The sequence below is a fragment of the Ogataea philodendri genome (assembly GCF_020536065.1).
Source record: "Ogataea philodendri strain CBS6075 chromosome Unknown scaffold6, whole genome shotgun sequence".
NCBI classification, from domain to species: Eukaryota; Fungi; Ascomycota; class Pichiomycetes; order Pichiales; family Pichiaceae; genus Ogataea; species Ogataea philodendri.
This window is the reverse complement of record NW_025764087.1, coordinates 88,801-112,903: the sequence shown is the minus strand read 5'-3', so window position 1 is coordinate 112,903 and position 24,103 is coordinate 88,801. Positions and strand designations below refer to the sequence as shown.

The 24,103-nt window shown below is 49.3% G+C and overlaps 14 protein-coding genes across 14 annotated transcripts; 8 read left to right on the top strand and 6 right to left on the bottom strand.

The window, feature by feature from the left end:
* Positions 1-3: 3 nt before the first annotated feature.
* Positions 4-1,047, bottom strand: OGAPHI_004983 (uncharacterized protein; the record flags this gene model as incomplete). The annotated part of the gene is made up of 1 exon (XM_046206119.1): positions 4-1,047. One exon carries the CDS (start codon positions 1,045-1,047, stop codon positions 4-6), a length of 1,044 nt encoding a protein of 347 aa, XP_046059918.1.
* A 289-nt stretch (positions 1,048-1,336) lies between these two features.
* Positions 1,337-2,170, top strand: OGAPHI_004982 (uncharacterized protein; the record flags this gene model as incomplete). The annotated part of the gene is made up of 1 exon (XM_046206118.1): positions 1,337-2,170. The coding sequence occupies one exon, from the start codon at positions 1,337-1,339 to the stop codon at positions 2,168-2,170; it is 834 nt and encodes a 277-aa protein (XP_046059917.1).
* A 107-nt stretch (positions 2,171-2,277) lies between these two features.
* OGAPHI_004980 (uncharacterized protein) lies at positions 2,278-4,212 on the bottom strand (the record flags this gene model as incomplete). Its single annotated transcript, XM_046206116.1, has 1 exon — positions 2,278-4,212. The coding sequence occupies one exon, from the start codon at positions 4,210-4,212 to the stop codon at positions 2,278-2,280; it is 1,935 nt and encodes a 644-aa protein (XP_046059915.1).
* Positions 2,822-3,627, top strand: OGAPHI_004981 (uncharacterized protein; the record flags this gene model as incomplete). Its single annotated transcript, XM_046206117.1, has 2 exons — positions 2,822-2,850; positions 2,934-3,627. The coding sequence occupies 2 exons, from the start codon at positions 2,822-2,824 to the stop codon at positions 3,625-3,627; spliced, it is 723 nt and encodes a 240-aa protein (XP_046059916.1).
* A 243-nt stretch (positions 4,213-4,455) lies between the features above and the next one.
* OGAPHI_004979 (uncharacterized protein) lies at positions 4,456-5,268 on the bottom strand (the record flags this gene model as incomplete). The annotated part of the gene is made up of 1 exon (XM_046206115.1): positions 4,456-5,268. The coding sequence occupies one exon, from the start codon at positions 5,266-5,268 to the stop codon at positions 4,456-4,458; it is 813 nt and encodes a 270-aa protein (XP_046059914.1).
* Positions 5,269-5,366: 98 nt separating this feature from the next.
* On the top strand, positions 5,367-11,179 carry OGAPHI_004976 (uncharacterized protein; the record flags this gene model as incomplete). The annotated part of the gene is made up of 3 exons (XM_046206111.1): positions 5,367-6,394; positions 7,168-7,953; positions 8,023-11,179. The coding sequence occupies 3 exons, from the start codon at positions 5,367-5,369 to the stop codon at positions 11,177-11,179; spliced, it is 4,971 nt and encodes a 1,656-aa protein (XP_046059911.1).
* Positions 5,697-6,920, bottom strand: OGAPHI_004978 (uncharacterized protein; the record flags this gene model as incomplete). The annotated part of the gene is made up of 2 exons (XM_046206114.1): positions 5,697-6,411; positions 6,856-6,920. 2 exons carry the CDS (start codon positions 6,918-6,920, stop codon positions 5,697-5,699), a joined length of 780 nt encoding a protein of 259 aa, XP_046059913.1.
* OGAPHI_004977 (uncharacterized protein) lies at positions 8,149-8,637 on the bottom strand (the record flags this gene model as incomplete). The annotated part of the gene is made up of 1 exon (XM_046206112.1): positions 8,149-8,637. One exon carries the CDS (start codon positions 8,635-8,637, stop codon positions 8,149-8,151), a length of 489 nt encoding a protein of 162 aa, XP_046059912.1.
* OGAPHI_004971 (uncharacterized protein) lies at positions 10,018-22,919 on the bottom strand (the record flags this gene model as incomplete). Its single annotated transcript, XM_046206106.1, has 12 exons — positions 10,018-10,341; positions 10,421-10,847; positions 11,335-12,996; positions 13,609-14,170; positions 14,794-15,110; positions 15,347-15,618; positions 16,254-16,636; positions 16,724-17,570; positions 17,658-18,364; positions 18,691-20,513; positions 20,892-22,278; positions 22,793-22,919. The coding sequence occupies 12 exons, from the start codon at positions 22,917-22,919 to the stop codon at positions 10,018-10,020; spliced, it is 8,838 nt and encodes a 2,945-aa protein (XP_046059906.1).
* OGAPHI_004975 (uncharacterized protein) lies at positions 11,500-12,294 on the top strand (the record flags this gene model as incomplete). The annotated part of the gene is made up of 2 exons (XM_046206110.1): positions 11,500-11,825; positions 11,913-12,294. The coding sequence occupies 2 exons, from the start codon at positions 11,500-11,502 to the stop codon at positions 12,292-12,294; spliced, it is 708 nt and encodes a 235-aa protein (XP_046059910.1).
* Positions 13,258-14,556, top strand: OGAPHI_004974 (uncharacterized protein; the record flags this gene model as incomplete). Its single annotated transcript, XM_046206109.1, has 1 exon — positions 13,258-14,556. The coding sequence occupies one exon, from the start codon at positions 13,258-13,260 to the stop codon at positions 14,554-14,556; it is 1,299 nt and encodes a 432-aa protein (XP_046059909.1).
* On the top strand, positions 14,678-16,024 carry OGAPHI_004973 (uncharacterized protein; the record flags this gene model as incomplete). The annotated part of the gene is made up of 1 exon (XM_046206108.1): positions 14,678-16,024. One exon carries the CDS (start codon positions 14,678-14,680, stop codon positions 16,022-16,024), a length of 1,347 nt encoding a protein of 448 aa, XP_046059908.1.
* Positions 16,212-18,569, top strand: OGAPHI_004972 (uncharacterized protein; the record flags this gene model as incomplete). The annotated part of the gene is made up of 1 exon (XM_046206107.1): positions 16,212-18,569. The coding sequence occupies one exon, from the start codon at positions 16,212-16,214 to the stop codon at positions 18,567-18,569; it is 2,358 nt and encodes a 785-aa protein (XP_046059907.1).
* OGAPHI_004970 (uncharacterized protein) lies at positions 22,387-24,054 on the top strand (the record flags this gene model as incomplete). The annotated part of the gene is made up of 1 exon (XM_046206105.1): positions 22,387-24,054. The coding sequence occupies one exon, from the start codon at positions 22,387-22,389 to the stop codon at positions 24,052-24,054; it is 1,668 nt and encodes a 555-aa protein (XP_046059905.1).
* Between the last annotated feature and the right edge of the window lie 49 nt (positions 24,055-24,103).

Sequence of the window (24,103 nt, the reverse complement as noted above, 5' to 3'; positions counted from 1 at the left end):
TCATCACGGCTTGGTAACTTCAACAAGAGCACCGTTCTTCTCACTGCTGCGCACAATTGCGTCCACAATACTCAAGTGGTGGAAACACACCTCCGGAGTGGTCTTGATAAGCGACCAGTTGTTCGACGAAAGGGCCTGGCCCAGCACCTCAAACTCTCTGTCCACGCTCACGTACTCGTTCTTGATTGGGATCACGTGCTCCTCGTTTTTCGTGGAGGCAGTTGCTCCTCCCAGTCTCAGCGTGATGGATCTGTCGCTGCCGGGGCTGAAGTCGTGGTAGACCGAGCCGTTGTCGCCGAGAATCTCGAAGAAACAGCTCTTCTTGGTGTTACCAAACGCAGAGCCGTACGTGAAAGTGCCGATTTGCCCCGCTTCGGTTTCCAAAAGAGCGTACGCGATGTCGTCAGTTCCGCTCTGCTCTCTGACCTGTCTGGTGTGTGCAGAAACAGTCTTGATGTTTCCCAACACGCCGGTCAAGAACGCCAGCTGGTGCACTCCACCGTCACTCAAGAACCCGCCAACGTGTTCTGGCTTCTGTCTCCAGGATGTGTTGAGGTAGGCGTTGTCGTAGTTGAAAGGACCGGTCGCATGGTAGGTGAACGAGTACACGGTTCCGATCTGGGCAATTGCGTTGCTCAATTCGGTCACCGCCTTGTAGTAGGACCAGTGTTCCAAAATAGTAACACTAATTTCCGGGTGGTCTCTGGCAAGCTGCACAAGCTCTTTGGCCTGGTCGATGTTGGCGGCAATTGGCTTCTCCAAACAGATGTTCTTCTTGTGTGTGACGGCCAGCTTCAATGCGTCGACATTGTACTGCACAGGAAGCAATGCGTCGACAAGATCGACGTTCGGGTCTTCAAAGACCGCCTCCAAAGTGTCATACACTTTCTCGATATTGGCGTCCTTTTTGGCAAATTCCTCGGCCTTGGCCTTGGTTCTGTTGTAACACGAGTACGGAGTGAAGTACTCAGACTTCTGCAAGACTGGCAAGTGCGCCTTGGACGCAAAGATTCCGGTTCCGACAATTGCAACGTTTATTTTAGACATAGTAAAAGAGTGGAAAAATTACACTCCAGCAAACAACTATTAGTAATGTGCCACCATCTGCTCATAATGTGTACAAATAATATGATTCGGAAACGGGTCACCCGAACAGTCACACCATTTGCAATTGGACAAACGCGCGGGTTGGTGTTGTACCAACTGTGCCATCCCACTCTTCCCAGGAGCGAAGCAAACCTCATCAGGCTGACACCCTTGAAAAAGGCGTGCGCGACTCAGAACGGTGGCACCCAGATCGATTAAAAACACCGCTAAATAAAAAAACTCGTCGTCAATGAATCAACTTAACGGGGCTCCTCAGACACAGAAATTGACGCCTCCGGCGCAAAAAGACCCGGTTGCTATCACCGTTGCTACTTATTTGCGGTACCACAAGATTTTAAAACAACGGCAGGGACTCAACATCAATTCGGGGGACAAACAGGATTTCTTCAGGTACAAGAGATTAATAAGGGCATTACTTAGTGATGAGTACAAAAAACAGCAAAAGAAACAGCCCTCGCTTCCTCCGGTCGAGGACAACGCACAGGCACAAAAACTGTTTATCTTGATGATCCAGAACCAACTTATACAGCCAGTCAAGAAACTCAAGACCCAGGACGCCAAGCAGAAGAAAGCCAAGCTGGAAAGAGGGGTTCCGTGTTTGGAGCCTACAAATAAGGCTGTTTTGCAGCCAGATGAGTATTTCATCTGGACATTCAGTCCTCCGAACCCGTATCTGGTGATCTACTCTCTTTTAGGGCTGGTTGGTATCTTCACCGTGATCCTGTTCCCATTATGGCCTTTATGGATGAGAAAGGGTGTCTGGTACCTCAGTACCGGTCTTCTGGGCCTCATCTGTCTGTTCTTCGCGCTCGCAATTGTCCGTTTAATCATCTACGTGCTGAGTTTGGTGTTCCTTCCTCAACAGTTCTGGCTCTTCCCAAGACTATTTGATGATTGCGGATTCTTTGACAGTTTCAAGCCGCTCTACTCGTGGGAAGACCCAAAGGGCAAGCCAAAGAAGAAGTCTAAGAAAGTGTCCTCGGAAACGAAAGGTGTTTCGTCCACAGTCGACAACAACTCGTCTAAAGTTACTAAGAGAGCAACCGTAGAGGAAGTCGAATAATCTACATTTAGCACACAATATAGCACAGTAAGCAATCTTAATATTGTTTCCTATTTAACAGTCCAATTATAACCAGTGTATTCCCATGTCATTCATTCATCAAAAGTTTAATCAACCTCTTCGACAGATGGACCCTGTTGCTCTGCTCCTGGAGCTCCGCCTGTTGGGAATCCGCCTGGAGCAGCACCTTCAGGGGCGCCGCCTGCTGCGTAAAGATCCTTCAACACGTCGTTACCAACCTGTTCAAGCTCCTTCCGCTTGTCTTCGTATTCGTCAGTAGCAGCAGACTGGTTGCTGTCGAGCCACGAGATGGTCTCCTCGATAGCCTTGTTCAAAGTCTCTCTCTTGGAAGCATCCACTTTCTCTTCGAATTGCTTCTCGGAGGCAGTCGACTTCAAGGAGTAAGCGTACGACTCCAGTCCGTTCTTGGCTGCAATTCTGGCAGCCTCCTTTTCGTCCTCTTCCTTGAACTTCTCGGCCTCAGAAACCATTCTATCGATGTCCTCCTTCGACAGTCTACCCTTGTCGTTGGTGATGGTGATCTTTTGACTCTTACCAGTACCCTTTTCAAGAGCAGAAACGTTCAAAATTCCGTTGGCGTCGATGTCAAAAGTCACCTCAACCTGAGGAACACCTCTTGGAGCAGGTGGAATGCCAGAAAGCTCAAACTTACCTAGCAGGTTGTTGTCCTTGGTCTTGGTTCTCTCACCCTCGTAAACCTGGATCAAAACACCAGGCTGGTTGTCGGAGTATGTGGAGAAAGTCTCGGACTTTTTGGTTGGAATGGTGGTGTTTCTTGGAATCAATTTGGTCATGACACCACCGGCAGTCTCAATACCAAGAGACAATGGAGCAACGTCCAACAACAGCAAGTCCTGGGTCTTGGAGGAGGTGTCACCAGTCAAGATGGCGGCCTGAACAGCAGCACCGTAGGCAACAGCCTCATCAGGGTTAATGCTCTTGTTTGGCTCCTTACCGTTGAAGAAGTCAGACACCAATTTTTGCACCTTTGGGATTCTGGTGGAACCACCAACAAGCACAATCTCGGCAACCTGGGACTTGTCAAGCTTGGCGTCTCTCATCACCTTCTCAACCGGGTCCAGGGTCTGTCTGAACAGGTCCTGACAAAGCTCCTCGAATCTGGCTCTGGTGATGGAAGTGTAGAAGTCAATACCTTCATACAACGAATCGATCTCAAGAGAGGTTTGGGCGGACGAAGAAAGAGTTCTCTTTGCTCTTTCACAAGCGGTTCTCAATCTTCTCAAAGCTCTCTGGTTTCCAGTGAGATCTTTCTTGTATTTTCTCTTGAACTCGTTAGCGAAATGGTTCACCAGTCTGTGGTCAAAGTCCTCACCACCCAGGTGGGTATCACCTGCAGTGGCCTTGACCTCAAAGATACCTTCGTCAATGGACAACAACGAAACATCAAAGGTACCACCACCAAGGTCGAAAATTAAAATGTTTTGCTCACCTTTACCTTGCTCCTTCTTATCAAGACCGTAGGCAATAGCAGCGGCAGTTGGTTCGTTGATGATTCTCAGAACGTTCATTCCGGCAATCAAACCAGCGTCCTTGGTGGCCTGTCTTTGCGAGTCGTTAAAGTAGGCAGGAACAGTGATCACCGCGTCGGTGACCTTGGTTCCCATGTATGCCTCGGCAGTCTCTCTCATCTTGGTCAAAACCATAGACGAGATCTCCTCCGGAGTAAACACCTTGGTCTCTCCCTTAAACTCGACTTGAATGTGTGGCTTTCCGCCCTTTTCCACAACCTTGAATGGGAAATGCTTAATATCTCCCTGAACTTCCGGATCATCCATCTTTCTACCAATCAGTCTCTTGGCATCAAACACGGTATTAGCCGGGTTCATAGCCGCCTGATTCTTTGCGGCATCACCGATCAACCGTTCGGTGTCTGTGAATGCCACAAAAGATGGCGTTGTTCTGTTACCTTGATCATTGGCGATGATCTCGACCCTGTCGTTGACAAAGTGTGCCACGCAGGAGTATGTAGTTCCTAAGTCAATTCCAATTGCTTTAGACATATTTTCTGAATTGTGAAGAAAAACAGCAAGACAGTGTCCCGCCTTATATACCGTTTAAAAACATTTCGTGGAACCGGATGGAAACACTCCACCATATTGACAGTTGCTAGATAGCTCTCGGTGCCTAGGGCAGTTTCTGGAAATTTCTAGCAAGTGCAGAAAAATATACGTGGGGTAATGCGGTGTACGGATGAATGATTTTTTTATTCTCGTGGTGGCAGAGTTCTATGTATATTGTTGTGCCTAGTCCTGTTTCTTAGGAGCAGCACTGAACTTCTTGTATGCCAGGGTGACCATCTTGGTGAACCAGTGGATGTTAAGCACGTTGAGGCCGAAGTTCAGCACGAGGATCAATGGCACTAGTCCGAACGGCAGCTGATCTGTGACGCCGAAACACAGGCTGAATGTACGGTAGGCCGCGTACAAACCCCAAACGATCCGGCACAAGAAAAACGACACGATCAGCAGAATACCGTTCACCATGAACACTGTGTCATTGATCACACCCTTTGGCAGTCTGGTGAAGAACCAGTACATGTTGACGAATGGGGTGCTAGCTTCAAAGATCAGGAACGAAGGGATCAGAGGCTGGCAGAAAGGCAGGTATGTCGAGCCGAAAACAATCAGCGCGGCACACGCGTGGAACAAGTACGGTAGTCCGAACATGTCGAAGTGGTACACGCAGCAGTAGAACAGATCCCAGATGAAATACCCACAAGTGACCGAGGCCGTAAAGCCGGCGAAATCGTAGGAGCCGAACACTGGGTCGGAAGAAAACAGAGGGTGTCCAAACATCGGAATGCACAGCCCAATAGACACCAGAGACTGGACTAAAGCTGCGATGTGGATATCAAAATTGAGTTTCAGCTTCTTGCTCGTGATTGAGGTATAATGCTCCTTGAAGACAAGAGTGTTGATCGTTGGCGACAGAAGCAGTATCACATGATAAAGCACAGCACTAGCAACAATCTCGTGCCAATGTTTCTCCAAAATGGAGTGCGCACTGTCAATATACGGATTATATTTCAGAAACGGATCACCCTCAATAGTAAACATGGTCTTCAACGTGCTTGTCCCAACAATTATTTTCTTGTGGAAATCTGTGATTATGTAAATAGCCACAATGAACGTGAAAAAACTTGTTTAATAATTAAATGTCGTTTGATCTTGTTTGTTTGGGTAACCCATTGCTGGATCTCCAGGTTAACGTGGAGAAGTCGTACCTTGATAAGTACGACCTGAAGGAGGACGATGCTATTCTCATCGAGGACAAGCATCTGCCTATTTTCGACGAGGTTCTCGCCCGTCCAGACGTTCGTCTCATTGCCGGCGGTGCTGCTCAGAACACAGCCAGAGGAGCACAGTACTTGCTGCCAGCAAACTCGGTTTTGTACTTTGGTTCCGTTGGAAAGGACAAGTACGCTGAAAGACTGTTGGAGGCCAACAAATCGGTCGGTCTCACCACGGCCTACATGGTGCAGGACTCAATCGCCACCGGTAAGTGCGCTGCCTTGATCAACGGCCCTCACAGATCCCTGGTCACCGACTTGGCTGCCGCCAACCACTTCAAACCTTCCCACTTGGAAAAACCTGAAAACTGGGAGCATGTGAAAAACGCAAAGTTTTTCTACATCGGAGGCTTCCACTTGACTGTTTCCCCAGAGGCCATCGAGTTGCTCGGTAAACACGCTGCTGAAGAAGACAAGCCTTTGTTGCTCAACTTCTCTGCTCCGTTCATTCCTCAGTTCTTCAAAGAGCCATTGCTCAAGGTCCTTCCTTACGTTGATTACGTCATCTGTAACGAATCCGAAGCTGCAGCCTACGCTGAAGCCAACGGACTGGACTCCAAGGACTTGGTTGCAGTCGCCAAGCAGATTGCTGATTCCGCCAAGGCAAACACCAAGAGAGCAAGAACCGTTGTTTTCACCCAAGGTACCGACCCTACTTTGGTCGTTGAGCAGAACAATGGTACTTATGCCGTCAAGGAGTATCCTGTCCACCCCCTGGAGGCTTCGAAAGTCACCGACACTAACGGGGCTGGAGATGCATTTGCTGCAGGTTTTGTTGCAGGATTGGTCCAGAACAAAGATTTGGCTACCAGTGTGGACATTGGACACTGGCTTGCCCGTCTTTCTATCCAAGAGATCGGACCATCTTATCCGTTCCCTAAGCAATCTTACCAGTAAATTTTCTAGAGTACTATTCACTTGTAGCGCGTAGAACCGATGGTTGTTTGGCAACCGTAGCAAGTAAAATAAGGAGACTTATTCGGGAACCCGGCATCTCGACATGCATTCAGCTAAGCATAAAACCAGGCTGATGGGATTCCTGTTATAGTATACCGGCGGTTAATAGGACAACGTAGCTAAGCCTCTGAAATTCAAGAGCTGCAGCCGTACGCGAGAAGTTAAAATTTGGCTGAGTATGGGTGAATAAGTCTGCGATTGAGTGTAAACAGAATTTAGACGGTGTTCGAGTCTTGGCACAATATTACAAATACCGAATTGGGTAATCCGCTCTGAAATCGTAGATTTGATTGGTTCCGTAAACACCGAATGCGCAGGAAAAATCTGCGCCTAGACTTTTTCACTTCTTTAGCGTATTTATGCACGTTGAATCACCGAAAATGATGATTGTAAATACTAAATGTACACCTTGAAACCAGGCGCATTCACATCGTGAAAAGGCTCTTTTGGATCCCTCGGCATCCACTCCTGCACTGCACGCAAGGTTTCAGGCTAAGCACCGGTAACCCAAGCATTTTTTTCATGTTTTAAACTACTCGTTCCGCCTCAATCTGCACAATGCACGCTTCCGCCTAACAATAGATACGGAATCACGTAGCATAATGCTAGATGATCATAAAATCAGTATATATAATTACTAACCCACGTCTCAGATATGGCCCAGTACTCTGTGGATGTTGAAGTTCCCTATGGCGTCGTCTCCAAATAGTTTCGTTCCTCCTCCACAGCAGCTCCCATCAGACGCTTCGTCTGTGAGCTTCCAAACACAGCCAAACAAGTATCAGCCCATCACAAACGTCTCTTTATATCAGATACAACAACCGGTCTTCAACGGGTATCCTTATCAGTATGAGAACCCAGACTTTGGCTTCCCAGAATTCTCAGATTATTCGCGTGGCTACCAGTCTTTATACTTGAGATCTCCCAGCTTTAGCCTTCCTTCGAAACTCCCAAAATCGGAAGAGTTTATTCCACAGGTTCCATCGCGCCTGACGTCCATGGGGGCGTCTCAACTGTACATTCCGCCGTTCGAAGAGACTTTGGGAGCGAAACCAATCAAGAAACAAGACACGCCAGCGTTTGTTTGTCGAACCTGTGGAAAAGTGTTCCCCAAACCGTATAATCTCAAGTCGCATCAAAAAACCCATTCCGACGAAAAACCGTTTCCATGTCAATACTGTTCGAAACCTTTTGCACGCTCCCACGATAGACGCCGCCACGAACGGCTGCACGAGAACGACAAGAAGCTCAAATGTGGAGGCCTTTTGAGCGACGGGAAAACAGCCTGGGGCTGCAACCGTAAGTTTGCTAGGCCAGATGCTCTTCGCAGACACTTCCGTACGGAAACCGGAATCATGTGTATCCGGCCGCTCATGGTCGATTTCCGCAGCTCGAAGCAAACTCGTCGTGCTCAGGACTCCACGCGAATGGAAACAGAGTACGTGATCAACGAGATCGCAAGGGAAGCCGCCACAGAAGTGTTGCGCAATAAAAAGTAACCATCTTATACCTTCATATCTAAATCAAACATAACCAGTGCATTTTTTATATGGGATTTCTTTAGTTCTGTAATTTTTATCCGATTTTTCTTCATGGAAGAACAAACGTGTCGCATCTGTCGCTGTGAGGGGACCGATGAGGACCCGCTTTTCCATCCGTGCAAATGTCGGGGCTCCATCAAGTACATCCATCAGGACTGCCTGATGTCCTGGCTCCAGCATTCGCGGAAGACCACCTGTGATATTTGCCATACAAAATACGCCTTCAGAACTGTGTATGATTCCAACGCCCCGGAAAGACCGCCTATCTGGCTGATTTTGCAGACTATCCAGACGGAGCTCAAGACCGTGCTGTACCACGCCCAGATCGCGGTCATAGGCCTGGTGATGGTGGTACTGCAAATACCGGTGTTTGCGTCCATCACTGCTCGCATATATACCTGGTTGCTGGGGTGTCCTGTTCCGCACGAAAACGTTTTCCTGGCCGCACTGTACGGGGCAGAGGCTCCTGATCCGAACGGCTGGCTCACGTTCAAGAACCTCGAGACGTTGGAATTCGCCTCGCATTTGAAAGGCATCAAGATTTTGTTATTGGGGGTGATTTTGATAGCCGCCTCTGTGGCCGTCCACGAATGGGTTTCCAAAGACGAGGGGTTCACCAAAATCATAGAGCACAACATTGGTCCTGAGTTCACCGCACAGAAACTGCTCCAGATGTTGCAGCAACCAAGAAACCAGCTGCCAAGACGGCCAGAGCTTCGCGTGCCTCGTCGCGTTGATCCCCTCCAGGAAGACGAAGAAGACGACGACGAGCTGGACGCTGCGCAGAGGGCCCGGATCGATCTCGACAGGGCATTGGTCGAGAGACAACAGCAGGAGCTCCAATTGCGTCGGATCAGACAACTTCAGGACGAACAGCGGGGACGACAGGGCGGCGGCGGCGGCGGCGAGAACGTGTTGTTGGAGTTTGTGCTGACGCCGATGTTTTTGATCAAAGTGGCCGGTTTTTTCGATCTCATGGTCCTTTCTGTTTTAGGAGTGTTCTACTTCGTTCCGTCATTACTTGGCATGATCGCAATCACAGCCTTGCATTCAACTATCGTTCTCCTGCACCATCTGTCCATCTACCTGTACCATCTGTCTGGACTCAAGATTCCTCTCCATTACACACTCCCGTCGCTGGATCTGTCTGTTTTCCACGGCATCTTCTCGATCTACTCGAATATCGTCAACTGGACTCCGCAGGCAGATTTTGCCGAACGGACAATTGTCGCAGCTGCAGGCTATGCGGCCGTCGGACTGGCAATTGCAGCCGTCATGTACAGACTGGAGTCTGGTTGTTCCCCGGTGAACCCGCTTTCTCGTGGATATCGGGCCGTTTATATTCTGTTGCTGGAGGTGGTTTGCACCATCAAAGTGATGGTGATCTTCTGCATCGAGCTGCTGGTGCTGCCAGTCATGTGCGGATACCTGCTTTCTGTCATGCTTTGTCCCTTGTTTTTGAAGCAAGACTTCGCGGACTCGCTCCTTAACAACTACTCGTTCCCAATGATTCTTGGGCATGCCGCCTTTGGAACAGGGTTCTTGTACATGTTTGCGTCGTTCGTGAGCATGATTCGGTCCCAGGTGCTACGGAAAGGTGTTCTCTTCTTCATCAGGTCACCAGACGATCCAAATGTCCGCCCCATCCATGATGCTCTTATGAGACCGTTTGGACTCCAGATGTCCCGCATAGCTCTCTCGGCATTGGTCTACTGCATCTACATTGCCATCGAGATCGGCCTCGTGGTGTACGGTGGCTTGTACCTGTTCCCGCTGGACATTTTCCCGCTCGCCTCAGAGTACACATCCCTGCTACCATTTATCGTGCCGCTGCTACGCATGCTGCTCGTTCACCCTACCATTGTGCGCATGTTCAGCAGCTACTGGCATACAGCCTTCAAGTACTCGTGCTCTCTGCTCAGACTGTCCTCATTCATTTTGGGATCCGACGTCCCGTCAGAAAGAGGTTCGATTGTCTATAGATCAGTCTTGCACAGATTCACGACCCAGAAACCAGACTATTCCCAACCTGTGCCGCGTTCGGAGACTCGCGGCTTCTTTGAGCAACACCCAGAGATCAGCTGCTGCTTCGTTCCAGATGGGACTTTTGTGAGAGCACCAGACGACGACAACGTCTCGCACTCGTTCATCAAAAAACTGTTTGTTCCTGTCACCAAGAACGACATCCCATTGGTTCCCGTCAAAGACGATGACGACTCAGAGGCCAAACGCAACCCGTACGGAGACGAAGAGCTGGTTTCCATTACCTCATACACCATCGTGTACCGTCCTCCGCGCTTCACGCTCCGGGTGTATGCGTTTCTTGGCTGTCTGTGGCTATTCTCGCTCGCTCTGACTGCATTTGTGTTTTCAGGAACGCTCATGTTTGCCAAACTCGTTTTCTACGTCACCTCGAACTACCGTCTGTTCCACGTCATTCTCCCGCGGTCTTCGAGGCTGGACGTGACCGAGCTGTTCCTGGGCCACGCCGTGTTCCACCTGGTAATCCGTGGACTCGACATTGCCTGGAAACACCACTCGGCGGACCAACAGAGCATCGTGGCCAGCACGGTGGCAGCTGCCAAATGGGCGAAGGACTTCTGCATGGCCAATGTGTTCCCGTTCCTGCTGACTGCGGTCACTATATCTATAGCGATTCTTTCCTGGTTCAGCGTTACGGTGCTGCCAATCCTGGCATCCGTGGCCATCTTCGAGAACCTCAAAAAGTTTGATATCGAGGTCCCATACCGGCTGCGTCTCCACAACCTCATCACTGCGTACAGCTTCTTGCTGGGAGTGTCTACGATCGTTTACTCGTACCTCACCTACAACGGGAATTTCCGCAGCGCTTGGAAAACATACCTGATCAGAAATCCAGGCTATGTCACGCTCTTTGTTGTTCAGGCTGTCTTGGTGGGGCTTATATCTGTTGCCAGTAACGACCCGGTCTCATTGATTGAGACGTGGAATCTGCTGGTGGAAGCACACCGGGACGAAAGCAAGTCGCTGAAGGGCCTGCACACCGCGCTATCCATCTTTTTTACATGGCTCCCATGGAGTCTGACCATCTCCTACACCATTTCTCGAGCCGTTTGGAGATGGCTCATCACTGCTGTGAAAAACCAGCATTACGGCAAAAAGGTCTATCTGACCAACAACGAGGACGAAGACGGAAACTAATGTATAACGACTATATTAATTATCCTTGGGCAAAAGTCAAGTAGACAATGCATCCGTATGTGCACAGCAGCAAAGAGCCGTGCAGAACATTAACTCCGTAGATCACACCGTGGATCAACGAACCGATGCACACCACCGAGCTGCAGAACAGGTACGCAGCAACATAGGGCTCGATGTATAAGGAGAACCCGGTGGATGGGTAGTGGGACGAGATGAACTGGATGATTGGTAGCACCATTCCCAAAACCTGGTTGGACGACCCAATGGCCAACGAAACAGAAAGAGCCATGTTGTCGTGATGCGCACTGATTAACGAGGAGATGTGCTCTGGCAAAGATCCTGCCAATGGCAGAATCACCATACCGATGAACACCTTAGAGATTGGCTTGTCGTCGGTGAGTTCTTTCAGAGCCTCCACAAAAAAGTTGGACGTTGGACCCAAACCGGCCACCGACACAAGAAGAGCAATGAAACAGACTCTGAGAGGGAAGAACTCTTCTTTTTCGTCTGACTCGGACTCAGTGTCGGAGTCGGAATCTGAATCCGACGAGTCGGTGGCCTGGCTTTCCGAGAGCTCCCTGTCCTGTCTCTCCTTGAGCTTGATTCTTTTCATTGCTTTGAACTCCTCGTTGGTTGACACGATCAGGTACGTGACATACACAACAAAGATGAACGATGCTCCGATCTGAGACGTGTCCATCTTGAACTTGATGCTTTTTCCCGGGTCAATAAGCGAGATCACAGACATCATGCTGAGCAGCAACGTAATACAGGTGAGGAAAAACAGGTGGTTGGCAATACCTTTCACTGCGGTTTTGGCGATCAGAGCACTATCGAGACCGCCAAAGAAGAAACACGAGCCAATCACAAGAAGGTTGTTGGATATCACCGATCCAACAAGCGAAGTAATGGTCAAAGTGGCGTCGTCCTTGGAAACCGTGGTACCGGAAATGATAAGTTCGACCAGATTACCAAACGTGGCGTTTAAAAGAGCCCCCAGAGCAGGACCGACGTGGTGTTCTGCATGCTCGGTAACGTTGGACAAAATCTTGGCAAAGTACATCAATGCCAAGACCAAAGTGATAACTGCTCCTATATCTTTCTTACGGGCGTAGAGCACAATTCCAACAGGGAACAATGGCAGGAAGATCACTGTTCTTGTCGCTAAAAGCAGTTTTATCACCTGCAGTATGGTCCCCACGTACTTTCTGTCCTTGTTGGCCTCGTACTTCTGGAGAAGAGACACCATCACTGGCCATTTCCAGAACCCAGAATAGCAACTGTCAATGAATTCCAGCATATCGTCAAACAGAAGGTGTCTGATGTGCTTCATGAATGCGATAAACCGGTAGAACCAGCTGGCCTCGGATTTCACCGTTGGGTATTTCTCTATGAGTCTTTCATCGATCTTAATTTCAGTTTGGAACCGTCCAGGAGTAGTGACGGTTCGCTGGACCTTCTTCCTCTTTGGCACGGAAGCAGAGTTCTGGCTTTCCTGTCCAGGGGCGTATCTGTCAACACTGCCTGCGGCAGACATCATCGGTACCGTCTGGGCAGACTCGGTTTTCTCAATTTCATCGGCCATGTTGATATGGAATTGTTTGGGAAAATGTTTTATATAGGACCCTGAATTTTGCACAGCCCTACGCTGGTTTTCTAAGCCCGCGTGACCGTTAGATAAAGGCTGAGGTGGGTGACCAGGGTCGAGGCGCCAAGATGGGCGCGATGGATGATGGGCAGTGGTGCATGTGGGAATTGGTGGATGGGTGGATGGTAAGTGGAGGAAACAGATGAAAGTGGATGGAGTGTAATCTAAGCTCCGTAGATTAAAAAGTTACTTAAATTAAATTCATACTTGAAAATAAGTTGCAACTGAGAAACCGTCCAATTTCACAAATCTGCTTGCCCCAACGTCTTCCCTATATGCTCTCCCAGATACCACCTGCTGCGGCTTGCCTGTTCTGCTACAGCTGCCAACCTTCTCTGTGCTGCTACTAAACCTCGACTTTTCACTGCCCCGGGCTGCATAACCACAGTAAACGAAAAACAAATAGACACGTTGAAAATATTTGTATCTAATGTCAGACTTTGCAACCAAAGACGAGATCAAGGCGATCTTCACCAAGCTTCAGAAGCACCCGGCCAACAAGCAGTGTTTTGACTGCACCACAAAGAATCCAACATGGACGTCGATTCCGTTCGGAATCTTCATTTGTCTGCAGTGTAGCGCAAATCACAGAAGTTTGGGTGTGCACATTTCGTTTGTGAAATCCTCAGTGCTGGACACAAAATGGACAGACGCGCAACTTAGATCGATGAAATGTGGCGGTAATAATGCATTCAAGGACTTTCTGATCAAGAACGGCGGATCAGCATATTTAAACAAGACTCCTCAGGAAAAGTACTCTTCTCAAATCGCGCAGAACTACAAGGATAAATTGGAGAAGAAGGCAGCATTGGACGCCAAAAACCATCCGAACGTGTTGGAGTGGGATGACGGGGTCATTGATCTAGAGTCCGAGGACAGCGGCGATTCTGATTCGAATAATTTCTTCAGCAAATGGGAAAAACCGTCTGCCACTCCGTCGCCTTTAGGATCCAGACCAATTACGCCCTCCAACAAGCCAGCCGCTGCAGAAAAGCCTACTCTTTCTCTGGGCGGATCAAAGCCGAGAGTTGTGCAGAAGACCAACTTGGGCGCCAAGAAAAGCATTCTAGGTGGTTCTTCTGTCAACAGAAACAAGGCTAGACTGGGTGTCAAGAAAGTGGCTGCCGACATCGATTTTGACGATTTCGAAAAGAATGCACAGCAGGAGGAGGAAGAGGCTAAGACCCTCGGGTATGATCCGAAAGAGGCCGAGCCCGTTGCGTCGGTCGCTACTCCAAGACAAACGTCTGTCAGTTCCACCATTGCTGCTCCTAAACCATCGTCTCCAGCCACAGAAAAGGTGACCCAGTCGTTCGCCAAGCTCGGGTTCGGTATGGTGAACGCTGCGCCAGCCCCAGAGAAAACACAAAAGGCCTACAAGGACGTGCAGTACACCGGAGATGTCGCTGCCCGGTTTGGTAACCAGAAGGGTATTTCTTCGGATCAGTTCTACGGGATCAACTCGTACGACGAGGCCAAAGCGCAAGAGGCCAGAACCAAGCTGCAGGCCTACAATGGAGCTACGTCGATCTCGTCCTCGCAATATTACGGAGAACCAGAAGGTGTGAGACACGAGAGATCCAACTCTTTTGACGGCGAAGACATCGAGCAGAAGCTGATGGAGTTTGCCGAGAAGTACATCGGTGACGATCTCAACGTGCTCAAGGATGCGCTCGAGACCGGTGCCGGCAAGCTGTCTGGCTATCTCAGAGACGTGATGAGAAATTGACGGTCTGATTGGGGTTGTAGATAAGTTAGAATTAATATACGGCAGTGCAAGTAATTTTCAGGCTCTCGCAGAAAATACAAAAATGAGTTGATTTTCTTGTCTTTACTTAATTGATATCTGGATGACAGAAACCGTTGGAGTTGTTGGGGCAGGTCTTGTTGGTGCGTTGGCTGCTCTCGGGCTGGCAAAGAAGGGCTATTCCGTGATACTTTATGATCTGCGTGCGGACCCCCGTACGACGAAGGAGAACAATTTCCGGTCGATTAATCTGGCTGTGAGCGAGCGCGGGATCCGGGCGCTGAAGTACGTTGACGAGTCGATGGCCGACCGTGTTTTGGAGGGGATCATCCCAATGTACGGGCGAATGATCCACGATTTGGAAGGTAACCAGGAGTCGCAGTTGTACGGGCTGTTTGGAGAGTCCATCAACTCTATTGATCGCAAACAGCTTAATTTGAGCCTGGTGGAGGAGATTGAGCGGTTTAACAAGACCACCGAGCACAAAATCAGTCTCAAATTTGAGTGCAAAGTGACCAATGTGCAGATCAAAGACCCTGTTTCTGTGGAGTATATCTTGAACGGGGAAAAACTCAAGGATCAGCTGGACTTTGTGGTTGGTGCTGACGGCTCGTACTCGGTGGTCAGATCGAGTCTCCAGAAACAAATCCGCATGAACTACAGCCAGGAGTACATCGATATGTGCTATCTGGAGATGTACATCCCACCAGGAAAAAAGGGCAGCTTCCAGCTGAATCCAAACAGACTGCACATTTGGCCGCGCCAGAGCTACATGCTGATCGCACTGGCAAACCAGGACGGCTCGTTTACGTCGACTTTCTTTGGATCGTGGGATCTTGTGGAGTCGCTGGATACCAAGGACAAAGTGGAGTCGTTTTTCGTGGAGAACTTTGTGGACGCTGTGGATCTGATCGGACTTAACAAGGTAGTGGACTGTTTCCTGAACAACCCGCGCGGAGCTTTGATGCAGGTCAATTGCAACAAGTACAACTTTGAGGACAAGTGTATCATCATTGGCGATGCTGCGCACTCAATGGTGCCGTTCTACGGACAGGGAATGAACTGCGGCTTTGAAGACGTGAGGATTTTGCTGGAGCTGCTTGACAAACACGGACTGAACCGTGGAAAGACGTTTGACGAGTACTCTGCGACGCGCGAAAAGGACCTCAAGGCCATTTTGGAGCTTGCGCTCAGAAACTACAAAGAGATGTCGAGCGATGTGACCTCTTCGCTGTACCTGTTCAGAAAGAAGCTGGACGGAGTGCTGGGGAGACTGATCCCCGAGAAATGGGTCCCGCTGTACACGATGGTGTCGTTCCGGTCGGATATCAGCTACTCGAAGGCGATCGAGCAGAGCCAGAAGCAGCAGAAAGTGCTGAAATGGACCGAATGGAGCGTTTTGGGAGCCGCTGCGTGCGGAGCCGCTTTTTACTTCTCCAGGAAAAAATGATTCTTGATTATGTACACCGTAATCCGGATCTAAAAAAATATTAGAAATCTGCGGACCGCGATTGGGCGACAAAAACTCCGGCCCTGTACCGGAGCAAAAAAAATGCCAGCTCCGGCGACGGAATAGTCATATAAAAATTAAATGAAGATATATATATACTGATCCCCCCCAAGGTTTAGCACTTATCATGCCTTCTGATACAAACACATCTTCCCCAAAGACTCTTTACGACAAGGTCTTTGAGGACCACGTTGTCCACAAGGACGACTCGGGCTCCTACTTGATATATATCGACAGACACTTGGTCCACGAAGTGACCAGTCCTCAGGCTTTTGAAGGCTTGAAGAACGCAAACAGAAAAGTCAGAAGACCAGACTGTACTCTCGCCACTGTCGACCACAACATTCCTACCGATTCCAGAAAAAGCTTCAAGAACCTCAACAGTTTCATCAAACAAGACGATTCCAGACTCCAGGTGCAGACTTTGGAAGACAACGTGAAGGACTTTGATCTCACGTATTTCGGTATGACCGACTCCAGACAGGGTATTGTGCACGTTGTGGGACCAGAGCAAGGTTTCACCTTGCCAGGAACCACCGTTGTTTGCGGAGACTCACACACCTCTACCCATGGTGCATTTGGTGCCTTGGCCTTCGGAATTGGAACTTCAGAGGTCGAGCACGTTTTGGCCACACAAACTTTGATCCAGGCCAAGTCCAAGAACATGAGAATCACCATCGAGGGCAAACTTTCGCCAGGTATCACCTCCAAGGACCTTGTTCTTCACGTCATCGGAGTTATTGGTACTGCCGGAGGAACTGGTCACGTGATCGAGTTTGCCGGAGAGAGTATCAGAGACCTCTCGATGGAGGCCAGAATGTCCATCTGTAACATGGCGATCGAGGCCGGTGCCAGAGCCGGTATGATTGAGCCAGACGAGACCACTTTCAACTACATCAAGGGCCGTCCGCTTGCTCCAAAGGGAGCCGAATGGGAAAAAGCCGTCAAGTACTGGAAGTCGCTCAAGTCCGACGAGGGCGCCAAGTTCGACTACGACATCAAGATCAAGGCCTCCGATATCGTGCCAACCATTACCTGGGGTAATTCTCCTCAGGACGCTCTTCCAATCACCGGAAAGGTGCCAGACCCAGTCAACTTCTCGGACCCTATTGCCAAGAGCGGTGTTGAGGCTGCTTTGAAGTACATGGGTCTCGAGCCAAACACTCCATTGCAGGACATTTCCATCGACAAGGTGTTTATTGGTTCTTGTACCAACTCGCGTATTGAGGACCTGAGAGCTGCTGCCAAGGTTGTTAGAGGACATAAGAAGGCCGACAACGTCAAGACCGCCATGGTTGTTCCAGGATCCGGTCTTATTAAACAGCAGGCCGAGAGAGAAGGTCTCGACAAGATCTTCGAGGCTGCTGGTTTCGAATGGAGAGAAGCCGGTTGCTCGATGTGTCTTGGTATGAACCCAGATATCCTCAACCCATATGAGAGATGTGCATCCACCTCGAACAGAAATTTCGTCGGTAGACAGGGTGCTCTGTCCAGAACTCACTTAATGTCCCCAGCCATGGCTGCCGCTGCCGGTATCACTGGTAAATTCACCGATATCAGAAACTTCAAGTACAACGAGGATCCAGCCCAGCCAAAGATCAAGCTCGACTCCCAGGACGAAAGCCAGGCTTTGCAGGAGGCCGTGTACGAGCACGAGAAGGAGCCTCTTGCTCCAGGCGAATCTGCCGACGAGCAGCAAGAGGACGAGGTCAATGACGTGCCTCCATCTGATCACGTGACCAAGGAGTCGGTGGACGCGAGCGCACCACCATCTGCGGGCGGAGCAGGCATGCAGAAGTTCATCACCTTGACGTCGATTGCCGCTCCTCTCGACCGTGCCAACGTCGACACCGACGCCATCATTCCGAAGCAGTTCCTCAAGACCATCAAGAGAACCGGTTTGAGAGCCGGTTTGTTCTACGAGTCCAGATTCACCCAGGACAAGAACGGAAATGACGTTCCTACCGACTTCGTCCTGAACGTCGAGCCATACACCAAGGCCCAGATCCTTTGTGTGACCGGTGACAACTTTGGATGCGGATCGTCCAGAGAACACGCTCCATGGGCTTTGAAGGACTTTGGTATCAGATCGATCATTGCCCCATCTTTCGGAGACATCTTCTACAACAACTCGTTCAAGAACGGATTGCTCCCAATTAGAGTTCCTCAGGAGATCATCAAGGAGAAGATCTATCCGTTTGCTGTTTCCAAGCAGCAGATCACCATCGATTTGGAGAAGCAGCAGATCCTCGGACCGCAAGACGAGGTTCTTGTCGAGCACTTCGACATCGAGGAGTTCAGAAAGCACTGTTTGTTGAACGGTCTGGACGACATCGGAATCACTCTCCAGAAAGGAGACTACATCGATGCTTTCGAGGCCAAGAGAAGAGACGTGTTCTCCTTCTTAGAAGGAGGCTCCAAGCTCATTGTGCCAGCTAAGGGCACCAAAGAGTCCAAGTACGGCGTGAAAGCGCAGGAATGGTAATCGTATTTATTAATGGAATTATATCCTCATCTTTTGATCAACAGATCCATGTAGTCGTTGGTATTTTCCATGGTGAAGTTGTTTTCGTTGGCCAGATGGAGCAGACAGATGAAACAGAAACTCGTCGAGAGCTCCGATTTCTCCTCCTTGGAGTACTTGGTCGACAGCTTGTTGACGATCTGGGTGAACTTGAGTGTGTTCTCGTCCGGTTTTTCTGTCTTTTCTTGCGGTTCTGGAGGACCGTTCTCTTTATCATCGTCCAGAACAGACGCGTCTCTCTTGTTCCGCTGAGACTCTGTCTCCAACGACTCCCAGAGATTGTCCTTCAACAGCTTCACGTTCACCTTCTTGGCGACTCTCGCATACCCAAGGTTTCCTGGACGTTTCTGCGATTGCGAGAACAACGGCTGCGAGCTCAATGGGAGATCCGGGATGTCGTCGTCATCGTCATTGTCGTCGTCATGGTGGTCGTACTCAGCGTTGAAAAAATCCCCGTCAAACCCTTGGTCCGGGTTGTCATTCTGTTGGTCGCCCTGCTCTTTGTATGTGTTTGCAAAGAAGTTCTCGTCAGCTATTCTCTCGTCGTCGTAGCCCAGCCGCTGGGCCACCTTCTTTTTCTTCTTCGTCAGAATGGTATTGATCTTTTGGCTCGGCTTGATGTTCAGGCAGATCAGCCGCTTCGTGGTAAACTGCAGGTCCTCAGGTAGCATGTTGGCGGTCGGATGTAGTCCTCTCTCTTTCTCAGGAAGGAGCAACTTGGAAGCGTTCGTCGGCGTTGCAAACAGCTCATTTTCATCAACGTCCTGTTCGTCGTCCATGAAGTTGAGCGTAAACACTGCCTTTGCGCGCTTTGCGGTCGCTTTCTGCACAAAATCTTCTTCCGGATGCTCGTTGTTTGTTTCCTTCACGTCAGTAGGAAGAATATCCAGCGTAGCACTCTTTTGATGTGCTTGTTTCACCATGGCAATCTTCCAATGCTCTGGTCCACGCCAGTTCTGTCTCGACATCGTATCAAAATACTCCGCCATGCTTCGTCCTCCCTCCTCATCTTCGTCATCAAATGCAGCAGTCTGGTTCTCGTCAAACAATCTTGTAAGTGTCAGATTAGGTCCCGAACGGTCGCTTTCTTCCACGCCGTCGATGAATAAAGAGTATTGCGTTCTCGCATTCTTCCTCGTTGGATCATCTCCTTGATCGCCTTCATCGTCATCTTCGTCCTCGTTGCCCCAATCGTCCGCTCCAAAATCGATATTGTCGTTCTCTTGAAACACAGGTTGTTCTTCAGGGAACTCGATTTGTCCGATCTGTTCCAAAAGAGCAGTGGCGCTTGCTCCTTCGGTTGTAATGCGCTCCAGTTGTTCGATCGATGGACAGACAGTGCTGTCCCCCTCTGGTGGAGAGAAGAAGTGAGAGAGTTTAGAAATATCGACCTTGGACCTTGTAGGTGCAGCAGGTTCCTCATCCTCCTCAGTATCTTCCATCACCATCTCGTTGGACTTTTCACTTGTGTCAAAAACAACACGACCCTGCGGATTGATCTTCAACATGTTGGTCAGAAGACTCTTGGCTCCGCCTTCGTCGAAATCTGAGAGAGCCTTTTTAAAGATCGGATCCACGAAAAGCTCTTTTTCCACCTCCTTCAACTTGATCGTCTGAAACTTTTTCGCCAAAGTGGACTCTGCTCTGTGTTTTCGTGTTTTCGGTTTGGTAGATGCTGCTGTTTGCGCGTCGTTTTCGTCCTCCTCCTCTTCGTCCACTGTTTCTAGATTGTTGGATGTCAGACCAGAAAGCAGTCTTCCTGTTTCCGACGCGGCCGAGTCGATTCTGGAAGCGTAGATCTTTACACATCCGTCCAATGTGGTGGACGCCTTTTGAAAATTGATGCTGTCGCCATCTTTGAACAAAGACAGCTCGTGGAAATAATCAATCAATGCAAAATTCCAACTGTTGGACGAGTTGATTTTCTAACCGTTAGTACTTCTGACCTTCAAATCCACTTACGTTATCTGTAGCCATTCGGATCCATAGCTCATAGTTCTCATTTGTCAACGGGGCAGAGAAAACCCCTGATACATCAGCCATCGTCTCTTGTTACGGCGAAACACCCGTCAAATACAAAATATCTCGCGACAACAGTCCTTGTCCACTCAAAGTTCAACTATACGGGCCAATGGATTGCAGATATCCCGTAATTCTAATTCGCTGATGCGGTCTTGTTCTGTAGAGTTACAAGTTTGTTTTGATTTAATTTGTAAACATTACTTATTTATTTTACCCGGTGCGAGGTGTGCTTTACCATGAAGTCAGTCGCAGTCGTTGCACGCGGAGAAGAACACAACCAGATGGCGATGGTAGAAAGGGTCTAGGATCTCTGGTCGGCGACGCCAAAATTTAGCCGCTTCCTTCTTCAGCTTAGACGTGATGAAGTTTGCAACCTCCACCGTTTCATCTAGCGGGAGATCTTTTTCCTCAGAAATGCTTGGTAGCTTGTTCGAAGATGCCATGCGGAAATCGGTGTGTGCATGCGGCAAGTCGCGTTTGAAAGTCACTACTGGGATCCCAACGTGACGGTACAGAGAGTAAGGCAGAATTCGCGGCACCAGGTCAAAAAAATGGTAAACACGAACAGCTCCGGCTTTGGGAGCCTGGTCTATCAGCCGGTTGTAAATGGCGGCCAGCTGGTGTGAGAACACCGAGGGAGCATTGAAACTGACCATTAGGTTGTCTATCCCCAGCAATTGGAGGTCTAGCGAGGTTAGCTGGGCTAGTGCTCCACCCATCGAGTGTCCGGTGACACAGACCCTGTAGTGCGGATACGTTTCGAGCCATTTGAACAGTTCGTTATGCACCTGGACCGCCATTCCGTAAGCAACGTGTGAAAAGCCTGCGTGCGCGTATAGCAGCGGAGAGTCGAAGTAGTCGTTTGCCTCGAGGTTTTCCTCTGCTGTGCGTTTCAGCTCTTCTTTGTGTTTGTAGTCGATCTGATCCCAGTAATCCGAGTCGTTTGTCACTGGCTTGTACCGTCCTGGCTTGAAGTGCAAATTGGTATACCATTGCGAGAACTCGTGGGTTCCACGGAAAACCACGTTGATCAGACCGAGTTTGTGGTCCAGAAGAAGGTAGCCCTCGCCGCCGCCGTGGCTGATGATCCGTCCCGGCTCTTCAACGTTGTCGAACAGTTTTGTCAGGTTATAGCGAGGATGTTCCGATCCGTCCTTGGCAATTAATTTCTCTCTATAATCTATTGGACTGTAGGGAAGAAGATTCTCTGGGAACCTGAACTCGTTGTGAGACAACTCCACAAGACTGCTTTTGTCGTTGAGACAATACGCGATTTGACAGAAGCCGGCAAGTTGCCGCATATAGTCTTTGTAAAACTGGTGATCCTCGAACATGTCTCCAGGAGGAACTTTCTCCAAAGAGGCGTCCAATTGGCTTTTGTACTCGTCATAGAGAGCTCGTTTCCCGTTCGATAGCCACGAGTTGTCCGCCCGCGCGCCACCAAGTACAAGCACACAGAAACACACCGCTAGTAGTAGCATGGCTGGGCCAAATAAAAAGAAGCCACAGCCATTATATACTGTTGGAAATCTGATGTTCTGTTGTCTGAGATTTAGTGTTTTGGGGCTCTCAAATGGAAATTTCGCCAAAGCGAAACAACAACAGGGTATCAGTCTTATTTCTCTGTCTTGATTGTATTTAGTGGTCCCTTATTACCCGTCACTTTTGGGCCCATGTTAAAAAATCAATCAATCCCCAAAAATATAAAGAAGGGCCACCACCCAAAAATTCTTTATAGTATTCGTCACAAACAAAAATGGACAGAAAGACCCACGAGGTGCTCAAGTTCCTGATCGATTGGAACAACCTGCTGGTCGACCCACCAGTCGAAGGAGCCATCTCGGAAATGTACTTCTGCTTTATAGCCTCCTGCCAAGTAAAGGGAAAGGATAAGGTGTCGTGGTTGCAGTTTGTCAAGTGTTTGCAAAACATCGACGAGATCTGTATCTGTCACGCGTTCACGTGCTATCCCTCCAACGCACTCAGCTTGACATACGAGGACCCGTTCAAGTGTTTTAGCAGAATCACAAGCATCGATAGACTCGCCTTAAATCTTGTTTATAAGCGGGTTAAAATCACCATGGACCCTGTTTCTGGTGAAGAATCTCCAAAAACACCTAGCAGTCCGCTTCCGGGAGCACAAACAGCCATCTACCATAAACCTATCCCAAAGGATAAGGAGGAGAAACTGGACTTGTTGCTGGAACTGGCAGAATCCCGCAGAGCCAAGCCGAAAAGATCGATCAACGATTTGTGTGCTGGTCTCACACCGACCGATCTCGAGGACATTTACACAACAACGTCCAAGGCAAAAAGACTGCGTCAGCTGAACCTTCTGCTTGCCACACATGCTGGGTCTCACATTCTCACCAAAGAACGGGCCAAACTCAGAACCATTATCAAGCCGTTTTACGACTGTTGTGACGACCCAAAACATACCCAGATGCTTATATCGCTGGTGTCCTTCGATAGACAGACCAACTACTGTAAGCTTGACCAACACAAGCTGAATGACCGGCTGAATATGGGGTACGGGAACGACAACGATATATCCAAGTGCGTGAACCAAAAAATCCACTTCATCCCCATCATCCAGTCTCAGACAGACACCAAGCTAGGAGACTGCTCGTACCTAGACACATGCCACAAGATGTCGTCTTGTAGGTATGTTCACTACGGCCAGCTAATGCCGCTGGACGATGTGTCTGCGAAAAAAGCGACCCAGCACAATAAGAGTATCCAGAAAGCGATGCAGGTGAGCGACTTCACTCGCGGCGAGTCGATGTCGCCGGCATCGAGGCCTGAACTGCCAGCACAGTGGATCAATTGCGATGTTACCAAGCTGGACTTTAGCATCCTGGGCAACGACTTTGCTCTGATTATTGCGGACCCGAGCTGGACAATCCACATGAACCTCAACTATTCCAGCCTGACAGACTCAGATCTATTGCAAATTCGCATGGACAAATTACAAAAGGAAGGACTGTTCCTGCTGTGGGTGACTGGACGGACCATTGAGACTGGACGGGACTTTCTGAAGAAATGGGGGTACAAGGTGGTGAACCAGATCACCTGGGTGAAGACGAACCAGCTTGTTCGGACGATCAGCACGGGCAGGACGGGCCATTGGCTGAATCATTCGAAGGAGCATCTCTTGGTTGGTCTGAAGGGCAACCCCAAATGGCTGAATAAGTGTATCGATCCACAGATCCTTATTTCCTCCACGAGGGAGACGTCCAGGAAGCCAGACGAGATATACGGGATGGTGGAGCGGATGGTTGGCCCTGGCACCCGCAAGTTGGAGATCTTCGGAAGACAGCACAACACGCGTCCCGGATGGCTAACGATTGGAAACCAGTTAAACGGGACTCATCTTGTTGAGAAAGAAATTGCTGAGAGATACTATAAGGTTGCAAGTGTGTAGAATAATAAAATTGGCCCGATTTGGAATATTTACGTTTTATTTATTTTCA